The 27,531-nt window shown below is 45.3% G+C and overlaps 1 protein-coding gene across 1 annotated transcript in view; it reads right to left on the minus strand.

The window, feature by feature from the left end:
* Positions 1 to 10,423: 10,423 nt before the first annotated feature.
* LOC140196958 (neurotrypsin-like) overlaps positions 10,424 to 27,531 on the minus strand; it is a 37,368-nt gene continuing 20,260 nt past the window's right edge. The window contains exons 3-7 of the mRNA XM_072256894.1: positions 19,873 to 20,178; positions 18,928 to 19,059; positions 17,233 to 17,319; positions 17,060 to 17,146; positions 10,424 to 10,859 (exon numbers count right to left, since the gene is read on the minus strand). Coding sequence (XP_072112995.1) covers positions 10,804 to 10,859; positions 17,060 to 17,146; positions 17,233 to 17,319; positions 18,928 to 19,059; positions 19,873 to 20,178 — 668 coding nt within the window. The 3' untranslated portion in view covers positions 10,424 to 10,803. The remainder of the gene's footprint in view (positions 10,860 to 17,059; positions 17,147 to 17,232; positions 17,320 to 18,927; positions 19,060 to 19,872; positions 20,179 to 27,531) is intronic.

Here is a 27,531-nt window from a genome sequence, read left to right on the forward strand (position 1 = left end):
TGGCACTTGGGATAGTGTCCACCCCAAGAGGGGCGGAGGCGTGTGAGACGCGGGTGGAGCGGATCTCGCAGTTGTTAGATGAGTGGCAGTGCTCAGTTGAGGGACAGCGACAGGGATTGGTTGAAAGTTTGAGTAGGCGGGCTGGTGACGGTGTTAGAGCTGTCAGTTTCACTTACACCGTGGTGACAGCAGGCAGTTATTTGAAAGAGGGGGGAAAGTTTTCAGTGTGTCTTCTCCGGCTAGGAGGGCGACTAAATTGCTTGCAGTGCCAGGGGGATCATTTCAGGGGATCGGCCCCTCCTTCAGTGGTTCAGCTGATCAGAGAGGTGTCGGGAAACTTAGTGGAGGCCCAGTGGGGGAACAGCTTGGGGTCTCTGGGGAAGCACATTCCCAGCAATGTACCAATGAACTTCCGAAAGGAAAAGACCCTATTCCTGAAGGCTTAGAGGGACCACGCCCCAGGGTGTCGTTATGGATAGAGGGAAGCGATGCTAAAGCTATCCTCGACCCCGGGGCACAGATCAAGTTGTTGGACAGTTCGTTTTACAACCGGTGTCTGAAGCATTTATCCTTGACAACAGCAAGGGCACCGGAGACTTTGGGTACTAGTGGCAGTAGTTATCCAGAAGACGATGATTGGCTAATGACCCTGGAAGTCATGGAGGCATTTTCTGGGCACCCAGCGTGTCGAGTTGCTTCTGAGGACGTATGTAGCAGCCTTGAGCCAGTACCGAATTTAAACGAGACCCAGCGGTGGTACGGCTTGGGGAAAGTAGCTAAGGGTGAGACCCTCTTAGTAGATGCTCCGAACTACCATGAGGGAGGGGAGTTGACCGCTGAAGGCACCTCAGTGAGAGAGAGGTCGCGGCAACTGGACCCTGGCGCAGTGGAAGATGAAGACAGCGTGTGTGTAGATTATGCGACGTGGTTTAATGTGCTGCATCTGAGGAGTGGATGTTGCCAGATCCTGAGGAGTGCGGCTGTTGAACCGAAGGCGGCCGTTACTAGTTCCCTAGGATTCTTCCGATCCGAAAAGATGCCCAAGGGCATATCCGGAGCCCCTGCATCCATCCCGCGGGGCATGAGGAAGACCATGGGGGAAGTGAAGGTGTGTGGAGTTTTGGCGTATGTGGATGACCGCCTAGAGCTTGGATTCGCCTGGGGGGACTATGATGCGAGGCGAGTGGCTGAGCCCGCGCGACCGAAGCGAAGCGTCAAATGTGGAGGAGTTTTTGGCCGGAGGAGTTTGGTGCAATGTCAGAAAAATGACCCGACATACCAGTTGAACTTCCTGGTGTTGGAACAGACGGTGGTGGACCGGGCGATGGAAACCCAGGTCGTCAATCTGAATGAGACACAGGGGAGAGAGGGGATTTGCACCGCTGAACTGAGTACTCAGAAATGCCGGCCGGAGACTGAGTGCCGCGCTTGTGGGACGACCATTGCAGGCTTGGAATTCACGCTCGTCAACGTGGAGAAGGAGCAACGGAATTCCGAGCCGACACTGTGGTCATGTACTGATGAAATAATCCAGCGAGAAGAAACAATGACACACCTTCGAAGGGATCAGCAGAAACTCAAGACGTCGATTCAGAAAAGAGTGGAAAAACTGAAAGTTGACCTGGAAGACGTCAGCAGGAAGAAAAAACTGGAGGCTGAACATTCTTTAACTGCTGCTTTTCAGATCCAGGTGGAAGAAGCTGGTGGGGTAACTGCGTCCCAGATTGAGATTGAGTCAGAACTGCGGAGGCTGTGGCGAGAGTTGAAGGAGTCCCCGAAGAAGCTGACGTCTCGACTGCAGGAGGTTGAAGGGGTAGCCCCGGCTAAATGTTTCAGTTTGGAGAAACTCAAACAGGAGCTACCGATCGAGGGAATGAGGAAGAATGCGGATTCGAAGGATGATGTGCTGCACATGTGGTACATGCTGCCTTTCGCTAACTTCCCCGTGATTGAAGAAGAGACCTTTGGCCCTTCTCCCACTGAGTCAGGTGTCGTGGGGAGGGCTAGCTGTGGGCAGTCTGAATTACAGCAGGATCAGGAAGGAGGAGAGGCGGGGCCCCGGACACGGGACAGGAGGGTCCGAGCTGTGATGGTGGCCTGAGTGAGAGAGGAGTTGGCAGGCAGGCCCGAGGTATCCCTAGTGGTGTCTGAGCCTTTTGGGTTTAGGTGAGGGGGTACAGAGGTCTCGGAGGTTTAAGAAGCTCCCAGATACGTTGGCCTATGTAGCGCCCGTGGGGCGGGCGTAAGGTCCACTGTTTGGGGAGCACTGTCACTGTGTGTATCTGTGTATGTTTGTGTTGTGTGTCTGCAGAACTGGTTGGCGAGTTATTCAGAAGTCATGAGGACATGACTTTATTTGGTGGGTGGAGAGTGCAAGGGGGTTTCGTCTTTTATGTTACTGCGTAGGTTAATTAAAATGGCTTCTTTATGTTAAATGCTGAGAAAGTCTCCAGCTAGACATTTGCTTGGGTTAGTACAGACAGCAGGGTGCTATTAACCAATTGGGATAGTTGTTATGACTTTGGTGTATCTGGAAGATTTGTATGCCCGGGGTTTTGGGGCAGAAGGCGGGAGAGCGAGACAGAGAATGGACCAGGTGCTGTGACTCCGCTAACCGGGTCGGACCACGAGGAGGGCATTCGGCGGGGAGATGGAGACGGACTCGTGTGTAGCGTTTGGTCGACCACCGTTGTTGGTCCCAGGCGGCCGGTCGAGGTGGTCCGATGGGTCGCAGGGTGAAGAAGAAGGGTCCTGAGCTCCAATTGTTTGTGCACGAAGATATTGAACTTTGATACGTGTGGCGCCTTTTATTTTCCTTTTATATTTTATTCTCTATTAATTATATAGTTTCAGTAATATCTATAAACTGTAAATCATTTAATCGTATCTGGTGTATTGTCTGTTATCTGGACGGGGTGGGGTACATCACACAGCATCCACACAAACTGATTACCCAGTTTGGCGGGGCCGAGAGCTGTTTTCCTAGACGACAGCGAGCCGAGCGACCCTGAGGGTGGCGAGGGGGCTACATAAGCAATTTGCGTCAGTCTTCACTGTGTAATACACTAGCAGCACGTCAGAAACTCGGCAATATCTTTGGTCAGAAATGTACGTTATTGCTGTTCCAAAGGAGAAGGTGCTTGGGAAGCTGAACGGTCTGAAGATAGATAGGTCAGCTGGACCAGATGGACTAGAACTTAGCGTTTTGAAAGCGCTAGCTGAAGAGATTGGTCAGGCATCAGTAATGATCTTTAATAAATCTCTCGACTGTGGAATCGTTCCGTCTGACTAGAAAAATGCGTATGGACCACTCCACTGTTCACGAACGGAGGTAGGCAGAAGAAAGTAAGCTAGACTGACTTCTGTGGTTGGGAAGATGTTGGAGTGCACTATAAGACCATCAGACCACAAGGCAAAGGGGCAGAATTAGGCCATTCTGTCCATCAAATCTGCCCCGCCAATTCATCATGGGTGATCCTGGATCCCACTCAACCCCATATACCAGCCTTCTCGATAGACCGTTTGATGCCTGACCGATTCGGAAACGATCAACTTCCGCCTTTACTATACGCATGGACTTGTCCTCCACCGCGGGCTGTGGCAGAGCATTGCACTGATTTATTACTCTTTGGCTACAAGATTCCTAGTTACCTCTATTCTAAAGGGTCGCCCCCTCAATTTTGAGGCTGTGCCCTCTATTTCTGGATACCACCACATCTTCTCCACATCCGCCCTATCTGGACCTTTCACTATTCGGTAAGGTTCAATGGGATCCCCACCCCGCAATCTTCTAAATTCCAGTGAGTACAGCCCCAAAACTGCTTTCCGCTCCTCATATGTTAACCCTTTAATTCCCGGAAACATCCCCGTGAACCCCCTCTGGGCACTCTCCAATGACAACCCATCCTTTCAGAGATACGGAGCTCGAAGCTGCTGATAATAATCCATTAGTTTCTTATGAAGGTCCAGCATTATCTTTTGTTTTTATATTTTATTCCCGTTGAAATAAATACCAACATTACATTTGATTTCTTTACCACAGACTCAACCTCTAAATGAACATTCTGGGAGTTTTGCACGAGGACCCCTGTCCCTCTGCACCGCTGATGTTTCAACCTTCTACCTGCTGAGATGATAGTCCGTACTATTACACCTTGTTTTTCCAAAATGTTTTATCATATATTTCCCAACATTGGATTCCATCTGCTAATTTTTTGCCCGTTCTTCCAATTTGTCTAAGGATGAGGTTACGGAGTGCTTGAATGGACATGATACAATAAGTCAATGGCAGCATGGTTTACTGAAAGGCAAATTTTGCCTGACAAATCTGTTGGAATTCTTTGAGAAAATAAGAATTAAGAGAGACAAATCAGTGTATGTTGTTCTTTGGATTTTCAGAACGCCTTTGACAATTTGCTGCACATGTGGCTGTTGTATTGAAGGAAAGATGCTGGCATGGATAGACGATTGACTGATTGGCAGGAAGCAATGTGTATGAACAAATGTCTCCTTTGCTAGTTGGCTAGCGCTGTGTATTGGGGTTCAGCGGGGCTCAGGTTTGGGACAGCTACTTTTCACTTTGCATACGAATGATTTGGGTGATGAAATTGATGACTTTGTGATCAAGGTTGCAGACGACACGAAGATAGATGGAAGAGTAGGGGTGGTGCTGACGAAGCAGGGAGTCCAGAAAAGGACATACCAGCGCAAACAACAGGAATTCTGCAGATGCCGGAAATTCAAGCAACACACATCAAAGTTGCTGGTGTATGCAGCAAGCTAGGCAGCATCTCTAGGAAGAGGCTTCCGAACGCTCTGCTCTCCACTCCCTCCGCACTAATCCTAACCTTACCATTAAAGCGCCGATAAGGGGGGTGCTGTTGTAGTCTGGCCTACTAACCTCTACCTTGCCGAGGCACAGCGACAACTCACGGATACCTCCTCTTATTTACCCCTCGATCGTGACCCCACTAAGGAGCACCAGGCCATTGTCTCCCACACCATCACCGACTTTATCCGCTCAGGGGATCTCCCATCCACTGCCACCAACCTTATAGTTCCCACACCTCGCACTTCCCGTTTCTACCTCCTACTCAAGATCCGCAAACCTGCCTGTCCTGGCCGACCTATTGTCTCAGCTTGCTCCTGCCCCACCGAACTCGTTTCTGCATACCTCGACACGGTTTTATCCCGCCTTGTTCAATCCCTTCCGACCTATGTTCGTGACACTTCTCATGCTCTTAAACTTTTCGATGATTTTAATTTCCCTGGCCCCCACCGCTTTATTTTCACCATGGATGTCCAGTCCTTATATACTTCCATCCCCCATCAGGAAGGTCTCAAAGCTCTCCGCTTCTTTTTGGATTCCAGACCTAATCAGTTCCCCTCTACCACCACTCTGCTCCGTCTAGCGGAATTAGTCCTTACTCTTAATAATTTCTCCTTTGGCTCCTGCCACTTCCTCCAAACTAAAGGTGTAGCTATGGGCACCCGTATGGGTACTAGCTATGCCTGCCTTTTTGTTGGCTTTGTGGAACAATCTATGTTCCGTGCCTATTCTGGTATCTGTCCCCCACTTTTCCTTCGCTACATCGACGACTGCATTGGCGCTGCTTCCTGCACGCATGCAGAACTCGTTGACTTTGTTAACTTTGCCTCCAACTTTCACCCTGCCCTCAAGTTTACCTGGTCCATTTCCGACACCTCCCTCCCCTTTCTAGATCTTTCTGTCTCGATCTCTGGAGACAGCTTATCCACTGATGTCTACTATAAGCCTACAGACTCTCAGAGCTATCTGGACTATTGAGCTTCTCAGCCTGTCTCTTGCAAAAATGTCATCCCCTTCTCGCAATTCCTCGGTCACCGCCACATCTGCTCTCAGGATGAGGCTTTTCATTCCAGGACGACGGAGATGTCCTTCCTTTTTAAAGAAAGCGGCTTCCACTCCTCCACCATCAACTCTGCCCTCAAACGCATCTCCCCCATTTCACGCACATCTGCACTCAATCCATCCTCCTGCCACCCCACTAGGAATAGGGTTCCCCTGGTCCTCATCTACCACCCCACCAGCCTCCGGTCCAACATATTATTCTCCGTAACTTCCGCCACCTCCAACGGGATCCCACCACTAAGCACATCTTCCCCCACCCCCCACTCTGCTTTCCGCAGGGATTGCTCCCTACGCGACTCCCTTGTCCATTCCTCCCCCCCCATCCCTCCCCACTGATCTCCCTCCTGGCACTTATCCATGTAAGCGGAACAAGTGCTACACATGCCCTTACACTTCCTCCCTTACCACCATTCAGGGCCCCAGACAGTCCTTCCAGGTGAGGCGACACTTCACCTGTGAGTCGGCTGGGGTGATATACTGCGTCCGGTGCTCCCGATGTGGCCTTCTATATATTGGCAAGACCCGACGCAGACTGGGAGACCGCTTTGCTGAATACCTACGCTCTGTCCGCCAGAGAAAGCAGGATCTCCCAGTGGCCACACATTTTCATTCCACATCCCTTTCCCATTTTGACATGTCTATCCATGGCCTCCTCTACTGTCAAGATGAAGCCACACTCAGGTTGGAGAAACAACACCTTATATTCCGTCTGGGTAGCCTCCAACCTGATGGCATGAACATTGACTTCTCAAACTTCCGCTAATGCCCCACCTCCCCCTTGTACCCCATCCGTTATTTATTTATATACACACATTCTTTTTCTCTCTCTCCTTTTTCTCTCTCTGTCCCTCTCACTATACCCCTTGCCCATCCTCTGGATTCCCCCCCACCCCCCGTCTTTCTCCCTGGGCCTCTTGTCCCATGATCGTCCCATATCCCCTTTGCCAATCACCTGTCCAGCTCTTGGCTCCATCCCTCCCCCTCCTGTTTCCTCCTATCATTCTGGATCTCCCCCTCCCCGTCCCACTTTCAAATCTCTTACTAACTTCCTTCAGTTAGTCCTGACGAAGGGTTTCGGCCTGAAACTTCGACTGTACCTCTTCCTAGAGATGCTGCCTGGCCTGCTGCGTTCACCAGCAACTTTGATGTGTGTTGCTTGAATTTCCAGCATCTGCAGAATTCCTGTTGTTTCCGGGTACTGGAATGATTGTTTTATAAAGCGGCCTCTACTAACTGGAAATCAGAGGAATGAGGGATGACCTCACTGAAACCTGCCGAATGTTGAAAAGCCTCTATAGCGTGGATGTGGAGGGATGTCTCCAATGGTGAGGAGTCTACGACCAGCCACGACCTCAGGATAGAGGGACCTCATTCTAGAACAGAGGAGAGGAATGATTTCTTCAACAGTGAGTGGTGAATCTGTGGAATTCGTTGCTACAGGCGCCTGTGGAGATCATGCCCCTGGGTATATTTAAGGCGGTGGGTGATAAGTTCTTGGTTCCTCCAGAAGAGGCGGAGCTGAGTGATGATGGCGCTACACGGCGACTACTTTTCTCCCATCTTCGGAAACAGCTTTATTTCTATTTTTGATATATTTTTTTCCCTTTCAAGGTTCTTTTGAAGACCCTGACGTGGAGTTACATTCTGAGTTTTGTTCTTTGCGCGTATGGGACTCGCTCTCAGGGCCTCATGACCAGCTGCTTTTCGATATGCAAAGGACGCGGCCTAGACGACTCGCGCACCTTCAGGGTGCTGGAGTTTCGTGGCTCTGGAGGCGGGCGGATTGAGGGCTGGTGCTGCCGACTGATGGTTCATGGGAGATTCAGGAATATCGGAAGCAGTAGGTTTACTGTTGTCTGTGTGCCCAAAGGCATTCAGCTAGGGAAAAGCGACGTAACAGACTTTTAACACCATAAATCAGCGAGTTGTTTTGTTATGTCTCCCCTCTCGCTATGAAACGGGGACACCTCCTTTTCCCTTATTAAGGAGGGGGTGAGCCTGTGGTATGTCGAATACTGACTGAAAGTGTCGTCTTTGGGGTACTGTAAGTCTGTGTCTTTATTAATGCTGGCTGCACGTTTGAGTGCTCGGTGTGGGCGCCGATGTTTTTTCTCCTGGTGTGGGAGGGTGGTCGTTGCCTTGCTACTTCTAGTGCGTAGGTGGCGGGGTTGGTGGGGGCGGGGGAGGGGGCTAGGGGATTTAACATTTAACTGTCATTCACTCTTTGGGGCAGTTCTCTGCTTTCGTAGATGTTTGAGAAGAAAAAGACTTTCAGAATGTAGATTGTATAGATTTCTCTGAAATTAAATGTACCTATTGAACCCAGTTGAAAGCTATTGCACGAAGGGATAAGGGCAGAAGGAAAGAGATGGGAGCTGAGAAGGAAAATAGACAATAGGTGCAGGAGTAGGCCATTCGGCCCTTCGAACCAGCACCGCTATTCACTGTGATCGTGGCTGATCGTCCACTATCAGTATCCAGTTCCTGCCCTATCCCCATAACATTTGATTCCACTATCTTTCAGAGCTCTATCCATCTCTTTTTTGAAAGCATCCAGAGACTTGGCCTCCACTGCCTTCTGGGGCAGAGCATTCCATATATCCACCACTCTCTGGGTGAAAAAGGTTTTCCTCAACTCCGTTCTAAATGGCCTACCCCTAATTCTTGAACTGTGGCCTCTGGTTCTGGACTCACTCATCAGCGGGAACATGCTTCCTGCCTGCAGCATGTCCAATCCCTTAATAATCTTATATGTTTCAATAAGATCCCCTCTCAGCCTTCTAAATTCCAGAGTAAACAAGCCCAGTCGCTGCAATCTCTCGACATATGACAGTCGCGCCATCCCGGGAATTAACCTTATGAACCTCCGCTGCACTCCCTCAACAGCAAGAATATCCTTCCTCAAATTTGGAGACCAAAACTGCACACAGTACTCCAGGTGTGGTCTCACCAGGGCCCTGTACAGCTGCAGAAGGACCTCTTTGCTCTTATACTCAACCACGATGAAAATGTGTTGAAGACTCGATGGGGCACATGCCACATATTGATCAAATATATGCCAGCATTCTTACGCTCATGGCGGGAGGCACTGGTGACAATATAGAGATTACGACCTGTAGTTCCTTCTATTTATCGATAAATGAAGGGTTTAATGTCCTCCCACTGGGAAAACGCTCTATTCTCTGCAAAGAAACTCGACGAGTGAACTACTGCAATGTCCCTCCTGATGGGTCCAAAGTGTCATTTACCTCACTTCAGGGCATTAGTAATTTTCACAAATTCTGCACTATCGAAGCTCTTGTTTTTCAAAAAACATTATTATGAAATTTACTGAAGTTACCGATTTAATTTCAGGGTCACTTTCATGGTTAACTGTCATTCAGCCATACACTCGAATACGGCCAAAAGAAACAGCGTTCTGCCGGGGCCAGGGTGCAAAACACAGTGTCAATAGTCACATCCAGCTCAAAGCACATATAACACATCAAATAACGTAAGCAGTAAGAACACAGTCATATAAAAAGCCCAAATCCCTGACGATCACGGCCTGTAATCAATGGTGCTTAGAATATGTTCTGAGGTCCCGCTCTGCAAGAACAAAAGCGCAGCGCTTCACATGACGTGCTAGTGAAACCGATCCAGCTTGTCTTTCGCCGAGCGAACATGGAGGGCAACATCGACGCTACAGTCTGTAAAATTAGTCATTTATTAGAACGGCATGAAACTAAAACGCATGAAAGATTAACCGAGATTATAGTTTCTATTTACCTTGGGATACGTTATTGTATTGTTCATTTAATTATGTGGTAGGACAGATCATCCCTCATGACTATGACGTGTATTCATGCACGGTGCTCTGTCCGTTGACAGATGCTGGATTCTTCGGGAAGAAAGAAAATAGAGGTAACAGCAAGCCCGGCTGTGATTCATAAAACCGGTTTGAAATATATGCATCTCCATTTACCTCAACTGTAAACTAGTTCCAGTTTTTTTAAAATAGTAGATCAATATCTGATTATCAAAGCAAAATTTGAGAACGATCTTCAAAACTCTGTTATTCTAATGTAGCTCATAAAAAATAGAGAAATCCTGAGGCTTATAAGTGCGGACGCTGTGAACAAATAAATAACAGCTGAATGACATACCAATCATCTGGCAATTAGAAAAGATATTTCACAATTTTATCCATCAATGCATACTATTGGTATGCCGAACTTATTTCAATTCTACGCCATTAGGACATGGAGAGTCCCAAGCCCGGCTCCGAAAGGAGGAGGGTTGGACATGGTGTTAGCAACCCCATTTGGTAAACAAACTCAGAGCTAATGAAGCACCAGCAAAAGCTCCAAAGATCTCATCGCAAGGAGAGGAAGGATCTTCGCCTAGAAGATGGGCTAATCTGTGAACTACTTGAAATCATGGCCCAGGACAGAGGACTCTGGTGAGAGACTGTCGGCAGCCTATGCCCCAGTAGGTGTGTTGGGTTTAAGAAGGTCATCCATTCAAAAATAATCAAGAGAGGAGAAACATATTTCAGCAAATGTATTTCAAGGACCGATGCATATATTAAAAGAGCAAAGTCAGAAAACCTGCATCATTGGTTGAATAAACTATACCAAATATAACGTGCTAGAGGATTAGCTGTGTAAAAATGCGAGACATTTACAGACAGCGCTAAATTCAATTTAAAGCCGTTTTACATTTTGCATCACTGGTATCTGCCAAACTGTTCAGAAGTTTTGCTTTGTTTTCCACTCAGGAAGGGTCTCACTTCAAATCACAGAGGGGGTTGAATTCCATTTACAACTTTACATTAAATGAATTACAAAACATGCAGGGAAATTGCACGGTGGTTGCAAATGACCATAAAATGTTCAATCTAAATGATTGTAATTCGCATTTCTTCAAGCGCATTATTCAATATCGTCAAGTTCTTCTCCGAAATTTTCGTCAAGCGGCAAAGGGGATTCTGGAAAGTGAGAGACAATTGCTGAGTGTATTGCAGAAAATGCTGCTACAACACATTAAATAATGTGAAATTAACTTCCAATAATCCACATTAAGTACCCATTCGGCTCATTCTCAACAAAGTATTTCTCTCTACCTCCAGAGATCTGAACAGTACACATGTTGCAAATAGGAAACAACGACAGAGAAAACTTCTAATCGTGAGCAGATTAGGTAGCAATGTCCGACACAGGAACAAAGTTAGCGTGACCATAAGACATAAGAGCAGAATTAAACCATTCGGCCAATCAAGTCTGCTCGGCCTGTGTAATGCTGATAAAACACCACCATTATACACCATTATATCTTTGTTCTTATATTCATGTCCTCTCACGAATGTTCACATTACATTTGTCTTCCTCACCACCGACTCAACCCTATAGGTTAACCTTTACGGAATCCCACACAAGGCCTGTAAAATCCCTTTGCAACTCTGAATTTTCGAATTTTATTTCTGTTAGAACATAGTTATGCATGTACTCCTTCGGGTAACTTGTTTAATCGCTCTGTAGACACTAGACACTAGAATACTACAGCACAGTACAGGCCCTTCGGCCCTCGATGTTGTGCCGACCCATATATTCCTTAAAAAGTACTAAACCCACAGTACCCCATAACCCTCTATTTTTCTTTCATCCATGTGCCTGTCCAAGAGGCTCTTAAATACCCCTAATGTTTTAGCCTCCACCACCATCCCTGACAAGTCATTCCAGGCACCCACAACTCTCTGTGTAAAAAACTTAAAACTTTAAACTTTAAAAAATCTTCATCCCATTTTCAGCATCAGGACGTTACTCTCAAGCCCATTCCGAATTACGTTTTACAACGTAAAGCTCAGCCTTGGCCTTGTATCTCCCTCGTCCTGCTGTGAAATCATGAGCAAACTTCTGCTCTCAAACCGCTGCAATGGAGGTTCCCAAGCCCGGCTGCGAAAGGAAGAGGGTTGGGCATTGGTTTAGCAAACCCATCCTGAAAATGCCCAGAGCTAGAGAAACCTCAACAGAAACTACAAAGTCCTTATACCTGGCGGAGAAAGGATCTATATCGGGAGGGGATACACCAAGGGATTACCTGAAAAACTGGCCCTGGACTGAGAGCTCTTGCAAACTTTGTCAGCGGTCTATGTCCCAGCAGAGCTGATGGGCTTAATTAACTAAGCTGTTCCCAAGAACGTTCCCCAGTCATTTCAAAACAGGATTGCACAACAACTGGAGGGAAGCTACAGTGGTGACAGTACGCTTCATCAGTAGCTTTAATATTTGGTGATATGATTGTTGTCTCAGAGATTTTCTGTCGGAATAACCTTGGCAAGAGAAATCAATTGATCTACCAGTAATCGTTGCATAATTTTCCTGAAAGATATCACTGTTGAGGGTGGAGTTATTCAAACAAAGGAACTCCTATTATATCGATGGTGTCCACAGTCTACACCATTGCCAGAGTAGCTCATATCCAGGCAAATAGAATGCAAACAACACCAGCAACTTTGATGTGTGTTGCTCAAATAGAATGCATCCATTTTGCTCATGATTCAAATATTGTGGACGAGCCTCAGGAGTCTCTTCATCGCAGATTTGTCAGTCTCCTTACAACTCTTGTAGTCACACTGCATATGTGTAAATTACTATGTCGAGTCTAACTAAAGGAGGAACAATGCTGAAACTGATTTTGGAAATGAGGACAATCAGGTGAGTAACCACTCAGTAGGAGACAATACATGGAGAAATGCTCATCATAAAGTTTAAGGTAACCATGGAAATGGTAGCCACTGACCTTGCCTGAGATCATTAAACGAGACCTAGCAAACTATAAAATGATTAAGCAAGAACTGGAGAGATTTAATTGAGAGCAGCTATTTTAGGGCAAGTCCATATCGCAGATGTGGAGGGTGTTTAAAGACAAACTGCACTGACAGCAGTGAGAGGGAACGACAGGATGGCAAGGTAAAGGAACCTCGGATATCGAGAGAGCTGGTATGTTTAATCAAGCATAGAAAAGAAACTAAAATAAAATCGATTCCTCAAGATAATAAAGAAGATGGGTTCTGTGGTTTGATATATTACTTCTCCGTCTTTCTGTATTTTATGGCTATCTAGTGAAGGCAATTCTTAGCGTTATATGTACTTACATTTTTTGATAATAAAATGAACCTTAGATTCTTTGAAGATTGGAAATAACTAATGAAAAGGATTCGGAGATCCATCAAGAGTCATGAAATGACATTGAGAAGCAGAATGGAAGAAAAACTTAAGACATGTTATATATAAAGCAAGAACAAAATAGGGAGAGGGAATTGGAGTAGCAAATTTGTAAGGAGATAGCAGATATTTGTAGTCAGCATAAGGCTGTGATTGTGGGAGATTTTAATTTTCCACACATAGACTGGAAGCCCATTCTGCAAAACGGCTGGATGGTTTGGAGTTTGTAAAATGCGTGCAGGATAGTTTTTTTTTTTTTGCAGCAATACATAGAGGTACCAACTACAGAAGGGGCAGTGTTGGATCTCCTGTTAGGGGATGAGATAGGTCAGGTGACAGAGGTATATGTTGGGGAGCACTTCGGGTCCGGTGATCACAATGCCATTAGTTTCAATATAATTATGGAGAAAGATAGAACTGGACCCAGGGTCGAGAATTTTGATTGGAGAAAGGCTAACTTTGAGGAAATGTGAATGGATTTAGAAGGAGTGGATTGGGACAATTTGTTTTATGGGATGGATGTAATAGAGAAATGGAGATCATTCAAAGGTGAAATTTTGATGGTGCAGAATCTTTATGTTCCTGTTAGGTTGAAAGGAAAGAATAGAATTTTGAGAGAGCCATGGTTTTCAAAGGAAATTGGAAAATTGGTTCGGAAAAAGAGAGATATCTACAATAAATATAGGCAGAAGGTAGTAAATGAGGTGATTGAGGAATATAAAGAATGGAAAAAAGAATCTTAAGAAAGAAATTAGAAAAGCTAAAAGAAGATATGAGGTTGCTTTGGCAAGTAAGGTGAAAATAAATCCCCAGTGTTTCTACAGTTATATTAATATCAAAAGGACAGTGAGGGATAAAATTGGTCCCTTAAATAATCGGAGTGGAAAGCAGCTATGTACGGAGCCAAAAGAGATGGGGGAGATTCTGAACAATTTATTTTCTTCTTCGATATTCACTAAGAGGAAGGATATTGAATTGTGTAAGGTAAGGGAAACAAGTAGGGTATTTATGGAAACTTTGACGATTACAGAAGAGGAAGTACTGGCGCTTTTAAGGAATATAAACGTGGATAAGTCTCTGCGTCCTGACAGGATATTCTCTAGGACGTGGAATATCATGTTTGACAAATCTTAATGAATTTTTTGAAGAGGTTACTCGGAATGTTGACGAGGGTAAAGCGGTGGATGTTGTCTATATGCACTTCAGTAAGGCCTTTGACAAGGTCCCACAAGGAAGGTTAGTTAGGAAGGTTCAATCGTTAGGTATTATATATTGAAGTAGTAAAATGGATTCAACAGTGGCTGGATGCCAGAGAATAGTGGTGGATAACTGCAACACACATCAAAGTTGCTGGTGAACGCAGCAGGCCAGGCAACATCTATAGGAAGAGGTACAGTCGACGTTTCGGGCAGAGACCCCACGTCCCGAAACGTCGACTGTACCTCTTTCTAGAGATGCTGCCTGGCCTGCTGCGTACACCAACAACTTTGATGTATGTTGCTTGAATTTCCAGCATCTGCAGAATTCCTGGTGTCATGGTGGATAACTGTTTGTCAGATTGGAGGCCGGTGACTAGCAGTGTGCCTCAGGGATCTGTACTGGGTCCAATGTTGTTTGTCATATACATTAATGATCTGGATGATGGGGTGGTAATTTGGATTAGTAACTATACAGATTATACTAAGGTGGTGGAGTTGTGGATAATGAAGTAGATTTTCAAAGTTTGCAGAGAGATTTAGGCCAGTTAGAAGACTGGGCTGAAAGATGGCAGATGGAGTTTAATGCTGATAAGTGTGAGGTGCTACATTTTAATAGGACTAATCAAAATAGGACATACATGGTAAATGGTAGGGCATTGAAGAATGCAGTAGAACAGAGGTGTCTTGGAATAATGGTGCATATTTCCCTGAAGGTGGAATCTGTTGTGGATAGGGTGGTGAAGAAAGCTTTTGGTATGCTGGCCTTTATAAATCAGAGCATTGAGTATAGGAGTTGGGATGTAATGTTGAAATTGTACAAAGCATTGGTGAGGCCAAATTTGGAGTTTTGTGTACAGTTTTGGTCACCGAATTATAGGAAATATATCAACAAAATAGAGAGAGTACAGAGGAGATTTACTAGAATGTTACCTGGGTTTCATCTCCCAAGTTACAGAGAAAGGTTGAACAAGTTGTGTCTTTATTCTTTGGAACGTAGAAGGTTGAGGGCGGACTTGATAGAGGTGTTTAAAATTATGAGGGGGATAGATAGAGTTGACGTGAATAGGCTTTTTCCATTGAGAGTGGGGGAGATTCAAACAAGAGGACATGAGTTGTGAGTTAAGGGGAAAAAGTTTAGGGGTAACACGAGAGGGAACTTCTTTACTCGGAGAGCGGTAGCTGTGTGGAACGAGCTTCCAGTAGAAGTAGTAGAGGCAGGTTCGATTTTGTCACTTAAAATAAAAACTGGATCAGTATTTGGACACGAAAGGAATGGAGGGTTATGGGCTGAGTGCAGGTAGATGGGACTATGTGAGATTAAGCATTCGGCACGGACCAGAAGGGCCGAGACGGCCTGTTTCCGTGCTGTAATTGTTTTATGGTTATATGTCACAAAAGAATTACCAGGGAGAGGTTTGAACCTCTTCAAGGATACAGGAGGAAATATGTACTTGGACGTGTAGGATGTGTAACTGACTGCGCGTTGGTATCTACAAAGGTGAAGGATAAGAAGGTTTCTAATGTGCTATAGCATTTGGATAAAAAGGGAGACGTATTGTTGGATCTATTGAAGAAGATGAAGGCAGATAAGTTCCACCAAGCACGGTGGGAGATAAACCATAGACCTGTTACTTTCACGTTAGTTGCAGGGAGGATATTGGAAAGCATTCATAGCGATAGGATTTATCAACAGAGACTAATTAGGAAGAGTTATCATGACTTACTGCTAGAGAGGCTGTGTCTTATTTGACTGAGATTTTCGGGTAGGCAAAAGTAATAGATGAAGACAGATTTGAGGAGGATGTCTGTATGGGAATTATTGTCAGGTGTTTGACTATGTCTCACAAATTGGGCTCAACCTGAAGAATAAAATGTACAGGATCAATAGTGACTTGTCTGTTTGGAATCGGAGAGGTTTGCCCACAGACATAGAGAAAAAGAGTATAGTTCTCTTTGGGAAATTTAGGCTGGAGGTCTAATCACTACTTTAATTAGTTTCGCATAATATCGTGAACCAGAAGTTCCACTGTTGCACTGTTGCATGTTCTATGGACCGTTCAGTTGACTACGGCTAATGTTAATGGGAGATGTAAAAATTATGCCGCGGTTGAACGCACACATTTTGTTTTTACAGTCTTTCTTCCAAGATTAGGTTAATATCATGACACATTTCTAGAAGCCGCTTTATTATGCATCCTCCAAAGAAGCCAGGGATAGTTTCTTCTGTCATATCTTTAAATCTATCACCCACTGTAATGAGTTACTTTTGTGTTTGAGGAAAGTAATTGCATTTCAAAGTTTACGGTAAAGCATCAGAGATAAAAGCCTCAATAACCGTAATAGTTAACAGGTACGTCTTTGAAAGAAAACGTGATCGAATTGTGTGCATGCTAACGAGATTTGCGCAGAAACGTCAGTATGTCGATTGAGATATTTCTGATGAAACTACTTCGATTTGAAATATTGTCTCAGCTTTTTTGTTGTCCCTGTTTTTCATTGCCTTTGTAGGTATTGCCCAATGATTAGATTTTCCGATATTTTCCATACTTCTCTTGGTAGTAGACTCGATGGGCAGAAAGGCTAAAATCTGCTCCAATGCGGTATGGTATTCTCATTCAAATTTCCTCAATCTGCATTTGATTGATTCCATTTAAATTATTTTCGTTGCTGTGTTTTGTAATGTCCCTGTGTCTGGTTCTAAGACCATGACTCATTTCGCTCTCTTCTGATGAGACTATTGTGGGGTAAAATTTTATCGAACTTACCTTCCATGTCTTCATTTTGGTCGCCATGCAAATCACCGACCAGACAATATTCTAATTTCTCTGCTGAGCTGATGGATTGGAAATCTCCTGATGAAAGAAAAAAACTGGACTTAATATAAAATAATTCACTCACATTGAAAGATAACTGATGCATACTGTTTAAATACAATTACCGACTCCAGGCCCTGTCTCCTGAATGGCGATCTCCTCATAAAACGGCTCAGCAAGCTTGTGTGCAGAAGGCCGTGACTTCTTATCGCCTGAAATACCAAAAAGGGAAAAGGGAATTTATCCAGTGAAGAAAACGTGGTGGTGGTGGTGGTGGGGGGGGGGGGGGGGGGGACGGGGAAGAGAGGGAGAGAGAGAGAGAGAGAGAGAGAGAGAGAGAGAGAGAGAACAAACGCGTACTCGTGCATGCACGCATAGTTACCGATCTATCAAAGATACATGACTTATAACATACTTATAAGGTACTGGGTAGTGGTTCCATATGTCACTACTACAGAGCGTGACGACCCTGCCTTACACGAGTTCCGGGCTCAGCTGGCTCCGGCTGACAGAACCCGGTATGGGCCCCTATGCAGGGTTACGGACCCTGCTGCCTTGTGGGCATCTTCCGGAGAAGAGAAGGCTAAGGAGTAAACCCTACACGATTCCGGAGTGGAACCCCTACGGCGGTTGGATAACGTATCACGTCACCTCCCGGCAGCTCCTGCAGCCAAGCTGACGCCAAATGTACTGCTTCGTATCTCCATACTCCAGGCGGGCGCATCCATTGTACACTTAGACAGCCATTACATTATTACATATATTACTTAATTAACATTCTCCCATTTTATCAATTCATTAAAATATCCCAGAAACATTCTTCGCAACCCTCCTTCGGGTGATAGAATTAAAAATAGAACTAGCAATACTGTGCCTTCATCATATTCATCTGCATAAGTTCCAAAGTGCAGTGAACTACCAATGCTTCCGTCATCTCAACCACACTGAAATATTTGTCTGTACTAACTGCTCTCTGTTAATCAGACCATCTTCAACATCCAGCAGTATTCAGAATTGTCGGCTAAACATTGTGTAAGCGGACTAGTGTTTTCTCTCTGTAGTGATGGACGATAAGAAGTGGCTGTTGGAGGCATGAAAAATGATAAGAGGCATAGAACAAGTGGATAGAATGAGTATTTATTCCAGGGCGGAAATGGAAAATACGAGAGAGCATAATTTTAAGGTGATTGGAGGGCAGTATAGGGCAGAAGTTTTTTTTTACACAGGGGGGAGTGATACATCTTGATACGGGTGGTGTTGGAGGCAGATACAGGATGGACACTTACAAAACATTAAGATAAACGTACAGGTGATAGAAAAAAATAGAGGATAATGTGGCGGGATGGGGTATATCGAAATTAGAGTAAGTTAAATTGTCGGTGCATCATCGGACGCAGAAGGGCCTGTACTGCGCCGTAATGCTATGAGTTCAGTAATAATGTCATCCCAATTCCCAGAATGTGTTTCTTTCTGCAACAACCTCCCCGTTACTTCCATGTGCTGTTTCGTCCGTCCATCCAGCGAGCAGATAAGTCTGACAGCATCATTTCGCCTTACATACGCTGCATTCAGCATTACCCTTCAAGCTGCGTTGTGGCGCCAACTTGTATTTTCTAGCTCATCTTACCAAGGAAAAAATACATTTACAATCCACGCCTAAATAGTCGAGACCTGAGTATCCCAGACAGCCATTTAGAGTCTACCTATGCGTTTATGGACTCTCAATTCATGCAACATACCATATAGCAAAGAATCAACATGATGAATGTTAAATTAGTTCATAGTAATTCATGAAGGCTTATGAGAATAGATTTACCAACCATTCTGGAACTGTCTTCGTTGGCTTTTGATCAGGTAGAGAGAAACGATGACCAGAAGAGAACCAAGAATGAAAGGGATGGCGTAAATGAAGGCTCTCAGATTTGTAAAAGTAGGAATATGTGACTGGTGATCTGAAATAAAGACGTTAAACAAATTTAAATATATTTTGTCAGGAGAAACACGGAAGCGCATAGCGTCAGAAACCTTGGTTCAATTCCACGGCTGCCGGAAAGTAGATTGTACATACATCCCCGACAGCGTGGTTTTTCTCCGACTTTCCAAAGATGTAGGGGTTATTAGGTGAATTGGTCACCTGACTGTAATTGGGCGGCGCGGTCTTGTTGGGCCAGAAATGCCTGTGATCGTGAAGTCTCTCCCAGTAAATGAATTTTAAAACATGCCTTTCATTAAATCACTGATTCAGCTATCAGAGCAGACAAAATTTGTCAGTCTGCTTTAAGTGACATTTCCATGCGTTTGTCAGGATTTGATTTTAAATTTGAACATTATAATGTTAAATATAAATTTAAAAGTACTGCTCAGTGAAGATAAAGGTATATAAATACTAATCTCACCCAGGATTTTTCCGGGAATTTCGAAGTAGTGTGAAGATTTCATTCGAATACCAGCGGCGTCACAGGGGTGCAAATAGAGCGTAAAATTTTAATAGGTAAGGAGATGGAAACCTGGATTTAAAACATGGGCTTCAGGGGAAATAAATGCTGAAGAAAATTACGGATATGCATAGGAAGAAAATTGTGTTGAACATAGATGTAGAACGGCACAAGCAGCTGAGGACTAGGACAACCAATGCTGGAAAGGTGAATTTTGTGATACTCGTTCAAAGATATCAAGGTTTCTTCTAGGGTTGTGTTAAGAGATTGGGATATGACGAGAAAATAAGTGGAATTGACGAAAAGTCGCAGAAAAATTCGATTACTGACCAGAACATATCACTCCGACGGTTTCTTTGTGCCCACAGTCATGACGATGCAATATAGAAAATTGGCAATCCGACAGAAAATTCTCACTCCCTTTGCATTTGACCTCGTCCATCAAAATAGTGCCGTTTCCAAGGGGGAATAGCATCCCCCCGGAAGCCAGGACTGGATCCCCACAGTTTAGTTGGCGACAGACGACAGCAGCATCGTGTCTGTCCCATGAATCGTCACAGACCGTTCCCCATGTCCCACTGAAGAAAACTTCAATTCTGCCGGAGCAATTATCGAACCCCGCCACGAGCCGCAGGTCTGAAAGAAAAGACGAACGAGTTTTTATTTGAGAATTAACTTATATTGGAATTCCTATGTACCCAGTTCTCCCTCTCAACTTCTAGAGATGAGTCATGTGTTTAATGTTTTGCGCAGCTAATTGTTCGTGGATGCAATCGGACAATGAAGTTGAAGAACAACATTTTCGATAGAATATGTTGATCAACTCTGATGTTGTCAATATTTTCATTGAAAACAAACATGCATACAGGTATGTAATATCCTATATTGCCCTCTCACGCTGGAATTCAGAATGTAGCAAAAGATGTACCAGGATTTGTAATGACGTCATTATACTCTTTGCATTGAACGCTGAAGTTTTGTTTGACATCTGAGCCATACGCCGGTAATGTCTGGCAAACAATTTTCTGTCCTTCTGCAGTTAAACGTTCCGATACTCTCCAAACTTAGTCTATCTCGAGTTTTTGATTACAACGCGTTCAGCAAGAATGTTCTATCGCTTTTGCTGAAGCAGCGAATTGCTCTACATTGTACTTAAATATTCTCTTGCACTGACGCGACAAAAAAATCAAGTGAGAGAGGAAAAGTTAAATTGAGGGCGGAACAGTCTGCATCCTTCTGAGACCAGGAACAGAGAAAAGGCCTTAAAACAAGAAGCATGAAAATAAATGTATAGATGTTGCATATTTTGAATAATGAAAATATCAGTAATTACTGGAGGCTTTTGGAAATGGGTTGATTATCTTCTCCTTCTTGACCTTCCCAATTAGCGATTTCGATGGCCATGTTTCTGTAAAACATTCAACTCATCATTTCAGTGAAATGTTCCAAATGCAGGTCCTAACGTTTATAGATAAATAATATAATAAAGATATCAATAACATTGTCAGAGTGCAGAGAACATTGCCAATTATGCCGCCAGGAATTGAGACTATGAGTTATAGGGAAAGGGTGAATAAGGTTACACTCAGAACACGCTGGAGGAACTCAGCAGGTCGGGGAGCATCCATCGAAACGATCGGTCGACGTTTCGGCACGACCTGCTGAGTTCCTCCAGAGTGTTGCTTTGACCCCAGCATCTGCAGGTTATTTTGGGTGAATAAGGTAGGACGTTATACCCTGGAACTTAAACTTAGAAGAATGAGGTGAGATTTGTTAGAGATAACCGCCATTATGAGTCGCTTAGACAGAATCCATTCAAAAAGGCTTTTTCCACTCAGGGTCAGGTAGTCTAGAACTACAGCTCATATTTTAAGGGTAAATGGTGAAGTCTTTAAGGGAAACATGAGGGGATATTTCTTCACTCAGAGTGTGGAACGACTAATCTGTGGATCTGTGGGAAATGGTTTATTTCAACTTTTAAGAGAAATTTGGATAGGTCCGTGGATGGGAGGGAAATGAAGAGCTATGATCCAGGTACGAACCGATGGGGCTAGGAAGATTAATAGTTTGGCACGGGTAGGTGGGCCGAAAGGCCTGTTTCGCAGTCTATGACGCTATGACGATATAATTACCTGAACAAATGATCCCAACATCCTCCTCATGTTTGCAGTTGTGCTGACCCCATGCTGAAGATGGGCATTGCCATAAAAGTGAGTCACCCAACCGACATCTCACGTCATCCAGCCAGATCGGTCCAGTCCCTTCTCCAAATGTAGCGCTGTTTTCTATTAATTTTGCCGAACCGCAGTTGAGCTGGGAGCAAACAACTTGTGCATTCTCCATGCCAAACGAATCAGAGCAAACTGTTCCCCATGTTCCGTTAAAGAAAACCTCAAGTCTGCCCTGGCAGGGATTCTCCCCATTTGCCAACCTTATCTCCCTGTGATCTGAAGAACAAAGAACAAACCGGATTCTTGATTATAGCTTCATGCTAATAATTAATTGTGATGTGGGTACATGGTGATCAGGGATGTGCAGCACCTCTGATGATGGGGCTTATGGAGTCCAATCTCCCCTTTGGACACTCAGCTTTCACCAATGACTCGAAGTAACTGTTTGCATGCGACACCGGCCACACATTGGTGCACCGTTTCGACAGGGAAGCTAAACAAGGCGAGGGGGACAGCGGGACCCGCATCGCACAGAGATGTTCACATGCCTGCGCTAGCATGAGAAGACAGCTCCGGCAGAGTGGACGTAAAAGATCTACAGTGAGATCCAACGGTCAGGAAGGTTGAATATTTTGATTCATAACTAGTGTATTATGCCTGAACAATGGGACGAGGAAGGATTTGGCTCGTGTAGACTGGGAGCACGGGCTGTATTGTGAGATGGTTAAAGAACAGTGGAAAACTTTCAAAGAGATTTTGTAACGGTAATCAACAAAAGTATATTCCACTGAAAAACAAGGACAGTAAGGGTGGGGATAGTAAGCCTTGGATAAAAAAGGAAAGGGACATTGCATTCGGAGATTCTCCGATTAGCGGACGAGGGTTGACACGTGAATAGCTCCCCACCGGTCACACCCTTTTTCACACTGCGAGAGCCACTGATCGATCCTCCAAAAACCCACCTTTTCTGTGGGCATAACAAAGCTCATTCAGTGTCCAACGACATGTGTCTGTCAGTCTATCAGCTGACCTTCTATTTATCTCACCGTGCTGAACACCAGCTGTCCATCAAGCAGCTCATCCCTTCTCTCTCTGTAAGAACACAGGAGCTGCCAGTGTCCTTGCAAAGTGTAAACATGCTGCAAAGAAACCATAACACCATTTGAAAGCAGTTTTCGCCTCTCTCTCTCTCTTAATAGCAAGGTGTCTGGTGTTGAACAACTCTCTCTCTCTCTCTCTCTCATTTTTAAAGGACAGTTCACTGGGGTAATTCAGGACCCCGTCACATTGATGATACCATATTGAGTGGAAAAGCAAATTGTGCAGAAGATGCAGAGAGTCCGCAAAGACCCATAGATAGCTGTAGTGAGTGGGCAAGGCCGTGGCAGATGGCATAGAATGTTGGTAAATGCGAGGACATCCACTTGAAAAACGGAAGAGCAGATTATTATTGAAATGGTAAAATATTGCAGCACGCTGTTGTGCAGAGGGGCTTATGAGGACTTGTGCATGAATCTCAAAAGGTTGCTTTCCAGGTACAGCTGGTTATGTAAAATAATGTATTGTTGGCCCTCATTGCTAGAGGGATTGAATTTAAGAGCACGGAGGTTATGGTGCAAATGCACAGCGCATTGGTGAGGTCACACCTGGAGTACTGCGTGCAGTTTTGGTCTCTTAATTTGAGGACAGGGATACTGGATGCGGAGGTGATAAACAGGAGGTTCAGCAGGCTGATTGCAGAGATGAGGGAGTTAGGCAATGAACAGAGATTGAGGCGCCTTGGACTGGTCTCTCTGGAATTCAGAAGAACAGATCTGATAGAAATATATAAAGTTATGAAAGGCATAGATAAGATAGACGCAGGAAAGTTGTTTCCTCTGGCAGGTGATACTAAAACTAGGGGATATAGTCTCAAAATTTTGGTGAGTAGATTTAGGACGGAGATGAGGAGAGACTGCTTTTCTCAGAGAGTGATGAATCTGTGGAATTATTCGCCCACTGCAGCAGTGGAGGCTACCTCATTAAGTGTATTTAAGACAGGTTGGACAGATCTCTGCATAGCAGGGGAATTCAGGTTTTTGGGAAAATTGCAGATAGGTGGGGATGAATCCATGGCTTAGAAACATAGAAACGTAGAAAACGTACAGCACAATACAGGCCTCTCGGCCCATAAAATTGTGCCGAACATGTCCCTACCTTAAAAATTACTAGGGTCACCCATAGCCCTCTATTTTCTAAGCTCCATGTACCTATCCAAAAGTCCCTTAAAAGACCTTATCGGATCCGCCTCTGCCACCGTTGCCGGCAGCCCATTTCACGCACACACCACTCTCTGCGTAAACAAAACTTACCCCTGACATCTCTTCTGTACCTCCTCCCCAGCACCTTAAACCTGTGCCCTCTTGTGGCAACCATTTGGTGGGAAAATAGCCAATGTCTGTCCAGATGATCAATGCCTCTTATCATCTTATACAACTCTAAATGGTCACGTCTCATTCTCCATCTCTCCAAGGATGAAAGACCGAGTTCACAGTGTGGCCTAACCAGAGTTTTATAGAGCTGCATCACTACTTCACGACTCTTAGACTCTATCCCTCGACTTATGAAAGGTAACTCACCATAAGCCACATGAACGCGTGTCGGGTACTGAGCATGGCGCTGTTGTGCAGGAGAGAAGGAAGAAGAAGAGGAATGCGGTAATCATAGTCAGGGGAACAGGCAGGAGATTCTGTGAGCGTTATAGAGATACCCGCATGGTGTGCTGCCTCCCAGGTGCCAGGGTACGTGATATCTCGGATCGGGGGCAAAATATTCTGAAGGGAGAGGGCGAGCAGCCAGTTGTCTTGGTACATGTTGCTACCAATGACATAGATAGGGAAAGGGAGGAGGTCCTGAAGAGAGATTTCCGTGAGTTAGGAAGGAAGCTGAGATGCAGTTCCTCCAGGGTAGTCATCTCGGGATTGCTAACTGTGCCACGTGCTAGCGAAGACAAGAATAGAAGGATCAGGCGGATGAATGCGTGGCTGAGAGACTGGTGCAGGGGGCTGGGCTTTAGATTCTTAGATCTTTGGCATCACTTCTTGGGGAAGTATGACCTGTTCAAAAAGAATGGGATACAACTGAACCCGAAGGAGACCCGCATCCTGGAGGGACGGTTTAATAGAGCTGTTAGGGAGGGTTGAAATTAATTTGGAAGCGGGGATGGTAACCGGAATGATAGAGCAGAGGAGGGGGAAAACAGAAATAAATCCAAGATAGTGAGCAGTAGAGATGTCAGGAAGGACAGACAGGTGATGGAGCAAAGTTGCAGGCATTGGGGTGAGTTGCTGCGCAATAAAGTTGCAGTGCAATCTAAGCAAAAAGTAACAAATACCGGTCTTAAGGTGTAACACTTAAATTCACGCTGCGTAAGGAATAAGGTGGACGATCTTGTCGTACAGCTACAGATTGACAGGTATGATATTGTGGCCATCACTGAGACCTCGCTAAAGGATGCATGTCTCTGGGAGCTGATCGTCCAAGGATACACGTTGTATCGGAAGGATAGAGAGGTAGGCTGAAGGGGTGGCGTGGCTTTATTGGTAAGAAATGATATTAAATCATTAGAAAGAGGTGACATAGGATCAGAAGGTGGAGGATCTTTATGGATTGTGCTGAGAAATCGTAGGGGTAAAAGGGCCCTGATGGCAGTAATAATCAGGCCTCCTAACAGCTGCAGTGATGTGGACTACAAATTACAACAGGAAATAGAAAAAGCTTGTCAGAAGGGCAGTGTTATGATAATTGTGGGGGATTTTAACAGGTGTATGGTTCTGCACTTTGGCAGAAGAAATAAACGGGCAGACTATTATTTAAATGGGGAGTGAATTCACAGTTCTGAGATGCAACGGGACTTGGGAGTCTTCGTACAGGATACCCTTAAGATTAACCTCCAGGTTCAGTCAATAGTGAAGAAGGTGAATACAATGTTGGCATACATTTCTAGAGGAATAGAATATAGGAGCAGGGATGTGAGGTTGAGGATCTATAAGGCACTGGAGTACTGTGGGCAGTTTTGGTCTCCTTATTTAAGAAGTGATGTGCTGACGTTGGAGAGGGTTCAGAAAAGAATCACTGGAATGATTCAGGTAATGAGAGGGTTTACATATGAGGAACATTTTTCCGTTCTTGGACGATATTCGTTGGAGTTCAGAGGAATGAGAGGGACCTCATTGAAAAATCTCGAATGTTAACAGGCATGGGCAGAGTGGATGTGGCAAAATTGTTTCCCCTGGTGAGGGAATCTAGTACGAGAGGGCATGACTTAAGGACTGAAGGGCGCCCATTCAGAACAGAGATGCGAAGAAATGTTTTTAGCTAGAGGATGGTGATGCTATGGAATTTGTTGCCACGGGCTGCAGTGGAGACCAAGTCATTGTGTGTAATTAGGGCAGAGATTGTTAGGTATCTGAGTAGCCACAGCATCGGAGGTTATGGTAGAAGGCGGGGGAGTGGTACTAAATGGGAGAATGGATCAGCTCATGATAAAATGACGGAGTAGAGTCGATGGGCCGAATGGGCGACTTCTGCTCCTTTATCTTATGTTGCTGTGATCTTAAATACCCTATCTACCTGTGAGGCAACTTTCATGGATGTGGACATGTACCCCGAGATCCCTCTGCTCCTCCACACTACCAAGTATCCTGACAATTACTTTGCACTCTGCCTTGTAGTTTGTCCTTCGAAAGTGTACCACCTCACGCTTCTCCGGGTTGAACTCCTTCTGCCACTTCTCAGCCCACTTCTGCATCCTATCAATGTCTCTGTGCAATCATCGACAATCCTCTACACTATCCACAACACCACCAACCTTTGTGTTGTCTGCATACTTGCCAGCCAACTCTTCTACACGCACATCGAGAACTTTAATAAAAATCACGAAAAGTAGAGGTCCCAGAACCGATCGCTGCAGGACACCACGAGTGTGAACCCTCCAATCCGAATGTACTCCGTCCACCACGATCCTCTGCTTTCTGCAGGCAAGCCAATTCTGAATGCACCTGACTAAACCTCCCTGGATCCCATGCCTTCTGACTTTCTGAATAATCATACTGTCATAAGGGGGGCGCTGGTAGCAGACCCAAGTGCAAGACACAGACACTGAAGTACTAGGATACAGGGTGAGGGCTAGGACATGGACATGAAAACCGGGAACCCGGAACAGGACTGGACAAGAGAGCTAGGAGCCCGGGATTGGACTCCGAGTCAGAGACTTGAGGCGAGGCTTGAGACCAGCGACTTGAGGCGAGGCTTGAGATCAGAGACTTGAGGCGAGGCTCGAGGCTTGGGGTCTTGAATCTCCTCCTGCACAGGGCGCGGTAATCCTGGGCAAGGCGTGGTACTCCTCCCGACGGAGGCAGGGGATAGGAAGGGAAAGACCGAACCGCAGGGTAACGGCATTACAGCCCGCCTTACCCGACGAAGGCAAAGGACAGAAAGGGACAGGACCAACCGCAGGTAACGGGAAGACGGCCGGGCTTACCCGACGGAGGCAAAGGCCAGGAAGGGACAGAACCAACCGCAGGGTAACGGCAGGACGGCCTGACTGACCCGGCGGAGGCAAGGGACAGGAACGGACAGAACCAACCATAAGTAACGGCAAGACGGATGCAAGGGACAGGAAGGGACAGAACCAACCTCAGGGTAACGGCGATATGGCCTGGCTTACCGACGGAGGCAAGGGACAGGAAGGGAGCTAGGTACAGGGTGGCTGCAAGACAAGACTACAGGCGAAGCAAAGCGAGAGTTACCGGCAAGATAAGGCAGGGCTTCAGGCGAG

Source organism: Mobula birostris, chromosome 4, assembly GCF_030028105.1.
Source record: "Mobula birostris isolate sMobBir1 chromosome 4, sMobBir1.hap1, whole genome shotgun sequence".
In the NCBI taxonomy this organism is placed as follows: domain Eukaryota; kingdom Metazoa; phylum Chordata; class Chondrichthyes; order Myliobatiformes; family Myliobatidae; genus Mobula; species Mobula birostris.